This window comes from Thunnus maccoyii, chromosome 2 (genome assembly GCF_910596095.1).
Source record: "Thunnus maccoyii chromosome 2, fThuMac1.1, whole genome shotgun sequence".
Taxonomy (NCBI): Eukaryota; Metazoa; Chordata; class Actinopteri; order Scombriformes; family Scombridae; genus Thunnus; species Thunnus maccoyii.
Window position 1 is genome coordinate 10486147 of NC_056534.1, and position 12304 is coordinate 10498450.

General features: G+C 39.9%; 1 protein-coding gene across 1 annotated transcript; it reads right to left on the reverse strand.

Moving 5' to 3' along the window:
• Positions 1 to 1163: 1163 nt before the first annotated feature.
• On the reverse strand, positions 1164 to 10436 carry mief2 (mitochondrial elongation factor 2). Its single transcript, XM_042395186.1, has 8 exons — positions 10314 to 10436; positions 6759 to 6917; positions 5869 to 6034; positions 5673 to 5761; positions 4413 to 4589; positions 4121 to 4284; positions 3423 to 3575; positions 1164 to 2591 (listed from the first exon to the last, which is right to left on the reverse strand). Exons 2-8 carry the CDS (start codon positions 6894 to 6896, stop codon positions 2090 to 2092), a joined length of 1389 nt encoding a protein of 462 aa, XP_042251120.1. The 5' UTR covers positions 6897 to 6917; positions 10314 to 10436; the 3' UTR covers positions 1164 to 2089.
• Between the last annotated feature and the right edge of the window lie 1868 nt (positions 10437 to 12304).

Below are 12304 nucleotides of genomic sequence, written 5' to 3' on the forward strand. Positions count from 1 at the left end.
TTCTCTCCTTGAGACTCAGAGCAGCTGTCTGTGATGTTTGGGGGAAGCGGAAGCCTTTCTGATAAAGGATAAATCGGCGTTGCCATGGTTACCAAGGTCAGAGGGGGTTACTGCCCGACTCCCTGGACACCACAGATAGCTGATTGCGTAGACTCCGCTGGCATAATCAGACAACGGCGGCTCAAACCTCCATGCAACGTGACTGAACTAACACGAGTAAAAACATTTCCCTGTTCAGAAACTAATGAGCCGATAGACTTTGTATACGGTAGATGCATCGAGTTTGACCATTTCTGGGCGTATAGTGTTTATAGTAAGAGCTGTAGGAGTTTAAAGACCAAAGTCAGAGCTGAAATCCTCAGAACATTAGAGACGGCATCAATGCACATTCAACTGTGATCGAGAAGGTTTCTGTTCTCCGCTTGGCCAAGTGTTCAGTAAATATTCTCAGCATAAGACATCAAAGGCTCCTGGACGCTTTCTTCACTGATGAGTCGACCATTGATCAGCGTTTTCTCCATAACAGGCATCTTCCAAAGTTAGTTTTTTTTTTAGTACAAGATTCCCTCTGCAGCTCAGCAAAGAAACACTGTCCATGGAAATACAAAGAGAGAATTCTGTACAGGAGAGTAAAAAGACGTAACTCGGGGACGATCACTTGATTCGACTAACTGCGACTGCTGAGGCCTCATTTTTGAACATAAAGCTTTACAGAGACGGTACAGACAGGAGGAACAACTACAGTGATCAATAACTCTTTAAATGCACATATGGGTATTGGGAGTGTTGTTTAAGAAAGGCTTAAACTAAAAAAAAAAAAACTATTTCTGTACATGCAGAAAAGTTAAACTACCCAGTTTGTAGCAATAATCTTGTATATAATGTTAAGTAACAAGATTTGAAGTTGTGGTGATTTCAGGTCACATGTTAGTGAACATCCATTTCTGTTGTTTGGACTATCAGCTGATGTTAACAGCCAACTAAATGTCACAAGATCTAGTTACAAAAAGTTCAAACAGTTTCTAATGTGACAAAGTTGCATGACTCTGTTAATGATTACACACTGCAACTGATGAACCAAGCTGCATTAAAAAAAAAAAAAAAAGTACCTTTGAGACAACTGATTTTAATAAAGATAGAAAAGAAATGTCGGGGCAACCGGGTCAGAATCTAAATAAGTGCTTTAATTCAGTTTGCAGTTTCACTGTTCAATCACAGAAAATCAATTTTTCTTTCACTCAGCAAAGAAAACAACCGATGATGCCCACAACATTCATACCGTATTTAAAAGCAACTGCATAAAATTATTAGGCAACTTTAACCATAGTTTAAAGGGCTAATTTACCCCAATAAGATTGGCAACAGACTGAACACTTAACACTATGAACAAAAATACTGCACACTTCAACCTCCAGTATGATAAAATATACATGTCGAGTTAAATAAGTTCAACTCGGGCAGACTGAGTCGTCTAATAAGTGCAGCGAAACCCAGCAGGTCGTTATTATTCTGCATAGTTAGAATATTTAAAGATTTAGGAAAATGATGCAGAGCACACGCTATCAGTTGAAGAACAGAAATAATATATTAATCTGTATTCCTCCTCTGCTGACGACGGATGTGCTGAACTGTATGTATGCGTCCGCGTTGACCCTTCATTGTCTCCCAAACTAAAAACACTCATGTGAAACACAATCACACACAAACTTCAATGCAGACTTGGCTCTGGTGTGTTATGATCAGGCACATCCCGAAAGCATCGTTTCAAACATCTTGATTAACACGTCCTCGGCTCCCTCCCTTGGCACTTTTCCTTTCATCACGGTCGTTTGTTTTAGCTTGATTGTCACTTTCACATCTGCGGTCTCCTTGTATTCTTCTCCTCATCCTGCCCGGTGTCGACGTCAGTCCATGGTGCCTGCCATTTTGTCATTGCAACTGTACCCTGTTTGTTTGCATCAAAGCAAGACGGAGGAGCTAAACAAGGAGAGGAGGCTTTGTCTTGAACCGAACATCATGAATGATAAAAGAATATTCCTTTGATCTGTGTGTGTCAGAGCTTGAGATATGTGAAGTGTTGTTGTGGGTGTTATATAAACAGTATTTCAGGCTCTGACACAGCACAATAGAGCATGAAGCCCATCTGGTCCACCTGGTCCTCTGACAAGCCGCTCAGCAGATTGACAGCCGGCTTGAAGTAACTGTGCAACGCCTCTTGCTCGAGGTAGCCAATCAGCTCCGTGATACACTGCTGGAATCGCACGTCCAGGCTGCTCTCGGACCAGTCGCTCTCACTGTCGCTGAGGTGCAGGATGAGGTTGGCCAGCGGGGCGGCTTCGAGCGGTCGCAGAGCGGGGTTCAGCCTGCACACCGCCTTGAGGATTTTAAGCGTGAGTCTGCGGTTGCCACCGTCGGAGGCGTCGAGCTGAGCCAGACGCTGAGTCTCCCACGGGTAGAGAGAGAGGTGCCAGGCGTTGATCCAGGGAGAGGTGAGCTCAGGCTGGGCGGTCAGAGCCACGTCCCCCTCCCTCAGCAGAGGCAACACGGAGATGAAGAGCGGCTGACTGCTGTCTACCTTTTCTTTTTCAGGCCTGAAGGATCACAACAGGAAAAAAAAATGAAGTTAAAGCCTGTATTAATTAATATTTTGGGGCAGCTTAGTTTGCCCTTTTACACATTCATATACAGAGTAACATCAGCCTTCATTTGAATCATGTTTCTGACCACCTGATGAATGTAAGAGTCATTTTCACTCTACATTTAGCTCTGTATCAGTGTCTACCAACTCCTGAGAAAAACATTTGTCTTTTTAGCCACTAAATGCTCCACTGTGTTCACCAGCTAGTTGATAACATTGTCAGTCTGCTGTTTGGCTGCCAGTGTGCAGTGGGTTTATCAGAACTTTTTCACTGAAAAGTGATGCCTGCTGTGGCCAAAAACATTGCTGATGAGAGTGCTGCGAGTGAACTAAAACAGAAAAGTTCCGGGTCCTAAAAACCAAAACAATGAGCTGAAAGACACTAAAAAGCTCTGTAGATCTGAAAGGAACGACTGAGTCAGGTGATAATTGTATGTTCATCACTACAAGTGACACCTTTCACATTTCATGTCGTCACTTGAATCATTGTTCACATAAAAATATCTATTTGTGCAGCTGTGCAGGAGATCGTTTTACTTTTAGTATCTTGTATACACGCATTTTCATCTAATTGCCTTTTGGAAACATTTACATGCAAGACAAAATTTTGCAACAGATAAAAGGACAACAGATATATCAACAAAGAGAGAAATTCAGGTTGTAACATAATGTAGTTTGGTTTAAAAAGACACATTAACTGTGGGGTTAATCAAACACTTCGTTCATTGTTGAAGCACATTTTCAACACAAAGAGCAAAGCATAATTTTAAGCATAAACACACACCGTATCTCAAGTCGAAGGTCTGGTCCTCCCAGTACGGGTCTAACGAGACAGTCCAAAGTGCCGCTGATGGACGGCCAGTTGATCGTTTCCATGACAGCTTTATTGAACATGTTCACAACAGCTTCTGCGGACAAATAACCGCCCACCAGATACCTACAAGACACAAGGAGAGACAGGTTTTTAAAAAATGGCTCAATGTTTTGGGTATTTGTGTTGCACGTTTAGCCATGATGCCTATTACTGCTGCTTCTATGTTATTTACAAAGGCTGATGTAAAAGCCTTGTGTAGGTAGTATAAACCTTTGTGCTTACGTTGATGAATTCTGTTGCTCGATGATGTAAAACTAAAATCAGTGAGCTACTAGAGGCTAAATGGATCCGTAGAGCTGCAGAGTCACCTGTTATATTAGATCTATCAGTGTGATTCAGTTTTAATAAAAAAATAAAAATAAAAATTGATAAATGCAGCTTTAAAGCATTTTAAAGGATCCTGTCTGTGATGTAACTGTAAAACAAAACTTTTATAACTAAAAGAACAACAATTCCTCCAACAATCACTTCTGCAAAAACACCTCTTTGGCCAATTATCAGTAATAATCTGCTAGTAAAACCAACTGACCTGTTTTATTTATAGAGATGCAAACACTAAAATGTGGTATTTGCCTGAGCAATGAAAAGTATTTTCTGTGTGTGATCACCTGTCCCAGTAGCTGCGTCCTCTGGGAAAATATTCTAAATTGACTCGTCGGACCATCCAGTGCAGTGGGTGTGTGAGCAGTGTTTCCTCTCCCGGGATGAGACGCCACAGAGAATCTTCCAGTTGTAGGGGCACCAGAAGACACGCATGGTCCGCACTGACCACCTAAACACACACACATACATACATACATGAACCCAGGTGGCATTCATCTAACACCTTGCTGATGTGCAAAAGTCCTGTAAAAGTGTCTTATCAGCTCTGAGGAAAATGCATTTTGTACTTGTGAGTACCTGCAGGTCATCCAGAAGAGAACCTCCGAGGTTCATCTCACCCAGGGGCATGTCAGGATGACGGCTGTGCATAAAGCCCTGGATCTCAGTGCAGATGTCCAGAGCCAAAGACTGAGCCCTCTGGACCTCATGTGGAGCTAGAGCCGCCCTTGTGTGATAGTACTGTTGCAGACGATCCTAAACACAGTTTATACAGTTTAATACCGTTTCCATTACTCATATTTTTCAGTGATTCGGAGCATGATGAGCTCCGAGAGTCTTGAAAAATCAAGTTTCTGTTCAGGTGGACAGGTTCTGTACTACATTCATGTATGTACATCCTTCAGAGAGGCACAGGAACTGTGTTGGTAAGATAACAACCCAAAACAAGAAGTGAATAAAAGTCTTTTACACTTGCACTGGGAATACATGCAGCAGTCTCTTGTGTAATACAATATTCAAAGTCATTTTGTGTCTCTACAAAGACTTGAGAGCTGTGACAGGAAGATGTTTTGCCTGTTAAGTTGCAGCAAGGAGAAAAACTAGTTAACAAAAGAGGAACAATGCCAAGTGTATTCTGTTGCTGCTGTTACAGAAGAATTTGCAGAGGTTACCCGATCTTCAGGGTGCCCTTTCTAGGCGAGTGGTTTTACATTCCTGAAGGGAGTTAAAACTTTAAAACTCCTCCTGCTGACACAAAATTACAGCATCAACAGTTATATATATACACCGTTACACAGTTCCCGTTATACAGCTTCAACTGTTCCCACAGTATTATTTGCAAATGCAATGTGCCAGCTATGAAGAATTTGAATACGAAGATGTGAGGCTGTTCATAAGAAGACACAGTTGCTCAACTTTTTAAATGGCAAATCACATTTTTTTTAAAATCACTTCCCAGGACCACTCATGTGTTTGTAATGTATGGGACTTCACCGCTCTGCTAACATTTACTGAACAAATTATTCAATGAATTCACACACTTTCTGCTTCTGTGGATGTTCTGCATACTAACCTGAAAGTGTGTTCATGCTTGGTTGACTTCCTCTATACAGCCAGTGCACAAGCTCACGATGTAGTTTCATTATGCAGGGCTCTTGGGGGCTCTGTGCAGCTTAACCAGTGCATAACAATGTGTATCCCTTAAGCACTGCACTTTACAAAACATGTTACGCATGAATAAATGAATGAGCCAACACCAAGGAGAGCGCTTACAGCAGCTGCAAAGACTGAATTCATAAAGCCCTTCAAGAGTTCAGAGGTGAAATGTCAAGAGTGTACCTGCAGACTGACGACACACAGCTGGAGCCTCTTGGATTTTGACTCGGGTTTAGGCTGCACCTCCGTCTGAGGTTGTTGGCACAGGTCAGCTGATTGAGAGAAAGGTTTAAAACAGCTGTCAAGTAACATCAGCGGGCTGCGTACTGTGAATATTTGTGTGTCAGTCATTTGTCTGTTGCTCAGATGTAGTCGATACCTTTCTGTTGTTTGGCCGCCTTGGCGACGTGTTTCATCACGACGCCCTCTATGCCTTTCTTGATCAGCGTGGGGGAAGCGGAGACTAAACTCAACTCCTCCCAGCTCTCAGCCATCTTCTGCTCCACCTTTTCATCGTCAGCCGCTCGGCCCGCGCGCTCTATCAGCTAAACACCCATCGTCACGGACCAGGAAAGCAAACACAGATAAAACACCGTCAGTATACAGAGTGTATTCACTGTCACAACCTGCAGACAGAATTTAGAGGTAACCTCGGCCTCAACAGGAGGAAGATCAGGACTATTCTGAAGGTTTTGCATGTTTAAGGCCTACAGATATTTTACATTAGTGCAGACAATTTTCTTAAAGGATGCTAGAGATTTTAGACTAAATTCATTCATACCACTAACATACCGTACTGTATTTGTTAGTATTTTGTTGCCTTCTTTGGTTTTGTCTGTGTTACGTTACTGTTGTGTTTTATTATAGCAAGGGAGTTCTTAATTGGAGACGTCTGTTAATTGACTACATTATCTTTGATTTTAGAATCAGCAGCCAAACAGCAATCAATCAGTTTAATGCAAAACAATAAAAACAGAATGATCCTTTTTGCTAAACTATATTTGCCTGTTTGTTTTTGTTTTGATGTTATTGTCTGAAAACATATCTTGGGAATATGATCAGGCTATTTTATTTATTTATCACTTCGGGACAACTCAACATATAACTCATACTACCACTCTGAGTGTTGCTAGTGCTTTTCAGATTTCATGGAGAATCTTTATGGCACTTTATCTCAAGTCAGAACTTTTTTTTTTGCAGTAATTTATGCCTTCATGGTGCATATGAACGACCCACTGATGTGACACTAACAACCTCAAAAGCACTCACCCGTTTCACTGCCAACGTAGCGATGCCTAGCATGGCAGCTCCGCCGACTCCCAGAACCAGCCGGGCATTAGACAGCAGGAAGTCAATCACCATGGCGATGCCATCCTCTCCCCGCCTCCGACTGCCCTGGAAGTTCATCGCTTCCTTTTTTGTGGTTAGCCTTGGGAAGGGAAAGTGACTATGTTTAGAGGAGCAGAAAGTAACAACACATGACTGTCAGGTAGATGGGAAACTAACTCGACCTGCAGTTTTCTCTTCTTCTTGAAATCTTGTATACAACTGCGCTTATACATGAATGTTTTAACGTTAGAATCATCCATGAGATGAACTGAACGCAGCATTTCTATTATAATTAAAAACAACATATGAATTCAACATATTAATATTAAAAATATGTGCAGATCGGTGACAAATTAAAGGAAAACTTGAATAAATAAGTAGAGAAACATAACAAAGGCAGATGCTTCCAAACGGGACACGATGTGAATCACATGCCCAACCCAACTGAGCGTCTACGGGAGATTTTGTTGCACAGCGTTCTCCGCCACCATCATCAAAACACCAAATGAGGGACTATCTTTTAGAAGAATTGTGTTCATTTTTCCAGTAGAGTCCCTGTCAAGAAGTACTGACACTGTTCTGGAGGCCCAACACCTTACTAAGTCTCTTTATTTGGCGTTTTTTCCTTTAATTTGTCACCTCTGTATGTCTGTAGTTTGAATTTGCACCGGCAAAGAGCCACAGAGCTTTACTCATGATGACATAACATCTTTTAATCTTCCTTAAAACGCCCTTTTCAGTTAGAGGATTACTGAATGTGTCCTGCATGTAAAACTGCGTTACGTTAACGTTGATATTACTGAATTATGGAGAAACAGTTTTGTTTTTCTGAGTGTCGATTGCAGGGTGCAGTCATTGGTGTGATACGGTGAATAAAATGAACGGAAGACCTCATTAGCACCTTTTGTTTTTGAGCGTCTAAACACTTTGCTGCTGTCTGTCACTTGCTTTAAACACAAGTGCACGGTGTCATATTTTAGACCTTTAACAACCACAATGAATCTTGTTTGACAGGAAGCTCACAGAAAAAGCAGACGTGCGTTTGACTTTTAAGAAGAGAATTGGAAACTATGCTGTTAAGTTTGTTTCTCTTGGGAGTTGAAAGTATGGTTCGTGAAGAGACATTTAGATCTGTTGTATGAGGAAAAGTAAAGGTGTAATTAATAACATTAATGGCCGGTTCTGTTCCTTTGCAGTCTTATTAATCATTTCCAGTGAGCCACATGGAATTCAGTCATTAATGTTATTAATTACAGCTGTGATTTTCCTGTAGAGATATATCAAAATGCCTGCCAAGACAAAGAGCAGTTGGTGGAGCAGCTGCCTGTCTGATTATAAGGCCGGTGATCAAAGACAGTAGGAAGAAAGTATGTTTCTCAAAACTAAAGCCATCAGTAAGGTTATCATTGATGGGGAACGATATTTTAATTTGGTCCGAGTTGGAAAACAGCGAGCCGATCCTTTCAAGTGTGGTTATTTCTAGAGAGAGATACGTGCAGTACATGACCATAATAAATAAGCTTTTAGTTTGTACAATACTAAAACACTATCATATTTAGCTCCTGGCACCTGAGATCTAGAAATAGTCACAGATCACTCGAGGCCATTTCAACCGAGTGCACGTCTCTCTCTCTCCTTGCCAGATGTACATGGTCCCGAGAATGGAGATATGCTCTATTTTTAGACCCAATACATGCCTGAGTCACACCGGCTGGGTCAAATATATAACAACCTTTCTAGTCAAGTTACAGTAGAACAAATGTCCGCAGCACATAGAGTACTGAGGTGACGCTTTCAACATTAGAGCAGAGTTCAGTTTTCTTTTAGTTACATGACCCTCAAACCAAGTGAAGGACATCTGATATTAACAAAGGTTACCTAACCCTGGTTGAGCTGATGCAAACACATCAGTCTGGAGCAACTGATAAACATATAGATTAGTCATAGTGGTATTGACCAATATGTTGTGTTGTAGCAGCAGGGCATTAAAAAAAAAAGAAGACTGGAACAATGATGCTTCCAAAATATAGTTTATCATGCAATTTTAGTATAATATACTAAATATACAGAATATATACAAACTATTGTTTCACTGTGAGCGAGGGGACAAGCAGCCTAACGTTAATAGCTGGGTAGAAATGAGCGAAGTGATCTTACATGGGATAAAGGAAGTGAAATGAGAGTTTTTGTTTGTATTGCTTCTTTTTGTGTTTGTGTGATAGTGACAAAAGGTGGCAGCACTGCTGTACAGAAACAGTGAGTTGTTGGCATAAACAGGAGCACCGTGTTCTCCCACAAGGTTCCTAAACCAGTGGTGAAAATTAACTGAGTACATTTACTCATTTTATGTTACTTTGTACTTCCACTCCACTACATTTAAGAGGAAAATACTGTACTTTCTACTCCACTACATTCATTTAACAGCTTTAGTTACTTTTCAGATGAAGATTTGACACAATGGATGATATAACAAGCTTTTAAAATACAACACATTGTTGTATGTGGAACCACAAAGATGAAACCAGTGGTTTCCAACCTTTTTGTCTTTTGACATCTTACATAAAGCAGTGTGTAGTCGGGGTCACATTTCAGATGTCTATGAGTTGTAAACAGCTCCACCAAATAGTGATTTTTCCCTCTAAACTTCTCATATGGTTTAATGTCAATAAGTGTTAAAATGATCCAATATTTCACCAAAAATCAAAGATTATAGGAAAAGTCTAAACACTGAAAACACATTTGTGTATCAGAACTTTTTTTCCTTCTTCTTTCCTCTCCCATTAATCATCTCAAGACCCCTCAGATGCACCTGGTGACCCCTTGGAGAGGCGAGACCCCTAGGTTGGTAACCACTGGACTTAACTAGCTAACTGTATATAAAGTAGTTCAAACTAGCTCCACCTCCAGCAGCTACAATAACATGCTGATGCTTCAATATTAATAATCTAATAATGTCATATATAATTATATATCAGTCAGAGGGACCAAAACACTACTTTTACTGCAATACTTTCAGTACATTTTGCTGCTCACACTTATGTACTTTTACATAAGTAGGATTTTTCATACAGGACTTTTACTTGTAATGGAGTATTTTTTTTTTCCATTGGTATTGGTACTTCTACTTAAATAAAGGATCTGAATACTTCTTCCACCACTGAAAGCGGAACTGTTAGACAGCAGTGACACTTTATCATCCTCCAAATCATAACTGCTGATTATTTATAATAATAACACTGGTTACATATAGCCTGCACTGTGTGGATGTAACGCCTGAGATTGCTTACAGTAACAGTCTTCGCTGGTAACATTTCACGACAAATGCCCATCTAAGGTAGTTACATGGCAAATAAACCGACTAAACAGGCCATTTTTTTAGTGTTTTTCACGTATAAGCATGAAGAGAAGCAGAAAACGTATTAACGGCTGCCAACTGCTGCTAACAGCTAACCAACAGCTAGTTAGTTAGCGCCACTCTACTGTTAAACATACTCACCACTCAGCGCGGAGAGAAAGATAAGAATCTGACCCCAAACCATTAGCGTTTGTTAAAATACGTGTGTCGATGACAACAAAGCCTTTTTGCAATCGTTCGCGACCATCTTGGGGTAAATATAGCTCAGCCTGCTAGCTAACAGCTGTCTGTCAATTTCTTCTTCGGTGGTTAGCAGTCGACGTCGAGGTGCAGCAGCGCCCCCAGGAGGACCTCCGGTACAGCAGCTGTAACTTAAAGGACGGATTCACACATTTTTCAAGTCTGTCAGGTACCTATATGAACATTGAAAGAGACTTTCCTCTTTATAATCATTCCTCCTGTTCATACTGGTTATTCAATGTGCTTTCAATGTAAGTGATGGGGGCCCAAAATCCACCATGTTTCCAAACAGTCATTTTGGGCAAAAATGCATTTAAAAGTTTATCTGACGCTTATATGAGGCTTCAGCAGTCTGAGTTAGTCATATCATGTGGATATCTGCCTGTCTGTTTCCTCACACAGTGTTTCACTGTTGAGCTGCGGTGGAAGTATAGTAACAAGAAGAGGGACTTTGGCACTAAAAAGGCTGTAACGTTGAAAGATATCTACTTGATATGACTAATTTGGACGAATTAAGCTTCATATTAGCTTCACATAAACTTTTAAATACATTTTTGCACAGAAGAATGTTTGTGGATTTTGTCCCCCATCACTTACATTATAAGTGCATTATGAAGGGATCTTCTAATGGTCAGTATGAACAGGAGGAATTATTACAGCAAGAAAAAACAGTTTCACTGTTCATTTGGGCACCTGATTGTTGTATTAGACAGACTTGAAAAATTGTGAACTGTCCTTTAAGTAAACATAAAAAAGTATTAGTTGCAAAATTTATCTAATGTATTAAAAGTAAAAGTACCCCTTAATGCAAAATGGCCTCACTCAGTGTTATAGTTATTGTATAATGTGTACAGATACACAGCACAGTGCCTGTAAAACATATTCACCACTTAAGGAATTTGTTTTATCTTAAAACATTGAATCAAAAATAATTTAATATGGATTTTTATCAATAATCCATCAACAGATCTCAACAAAGTAATCTAAATTAATTAAATATAAAGAATACAAAATACATCATCTGTTTTATATGTAAAATACTGACCTGTGAAATAAATGTAATGTAATGAAAAGTACAAAAATGTAGAGGAGTGGAATTATATAGTAGCATAAAATGGAAATACTCAAGTAAAGTAAAAGTACCTCAAAACTTGAATAACTTGAATAAATGAACTTAGTTGCATTCCTCCACTGTAGCTCTTTTGGTGTTTTCCATCATGTCACATGATCTTCATCAGCAGACGGACTTTGACCACATTCTCCCTTGTGTTTCCCCTGACAAACAGTGTGTCCAAGCGGAGCACAAAGAGGTAATTCTACACTAAAAGAGTAACTGTGGAGGATTATTTAATTTGTCTACATCAACCTGCTGAAGCCTCATAATAACTAAATCCATAGTCTTCATTTGGAGCAAAAATGTATTTAAACATCTATATGAGGCTTTAGCCATCTGAGTTAGTCAAATAAAGTGGACATCTGTCACATTTACAGTCTTTTTAGCAAGGACTTGATTTGATTAATTTGGACAGCTAAAGTTGCCTTTGATTGTACAGTTGAAAAGATCAAAGCACAGATACATTGAACATATGCTGTGAATTATGTGTGAATTATAAATACTAGTTTCTGTAAATATCCAGGACGCATAACAAATACACCAAATGAGTAAATATCAGAGTACAGAAATTTAATTGGAAAGGCCCAAACAGAGAGTCTTCTCCACTTATGTGAAGATAAACTCTTCATTGATGTGATCATAGAAACTTTCTACAAGAATGACAATACATTCAGACTTTATTCACTGAGCCTCAGCCGAAGTTGAATTTCAATTCTTAGCAAATACATGAAAACTGACTTTTCATTCAGTGAAAATAGATGCGTGTCAAAACCCTTT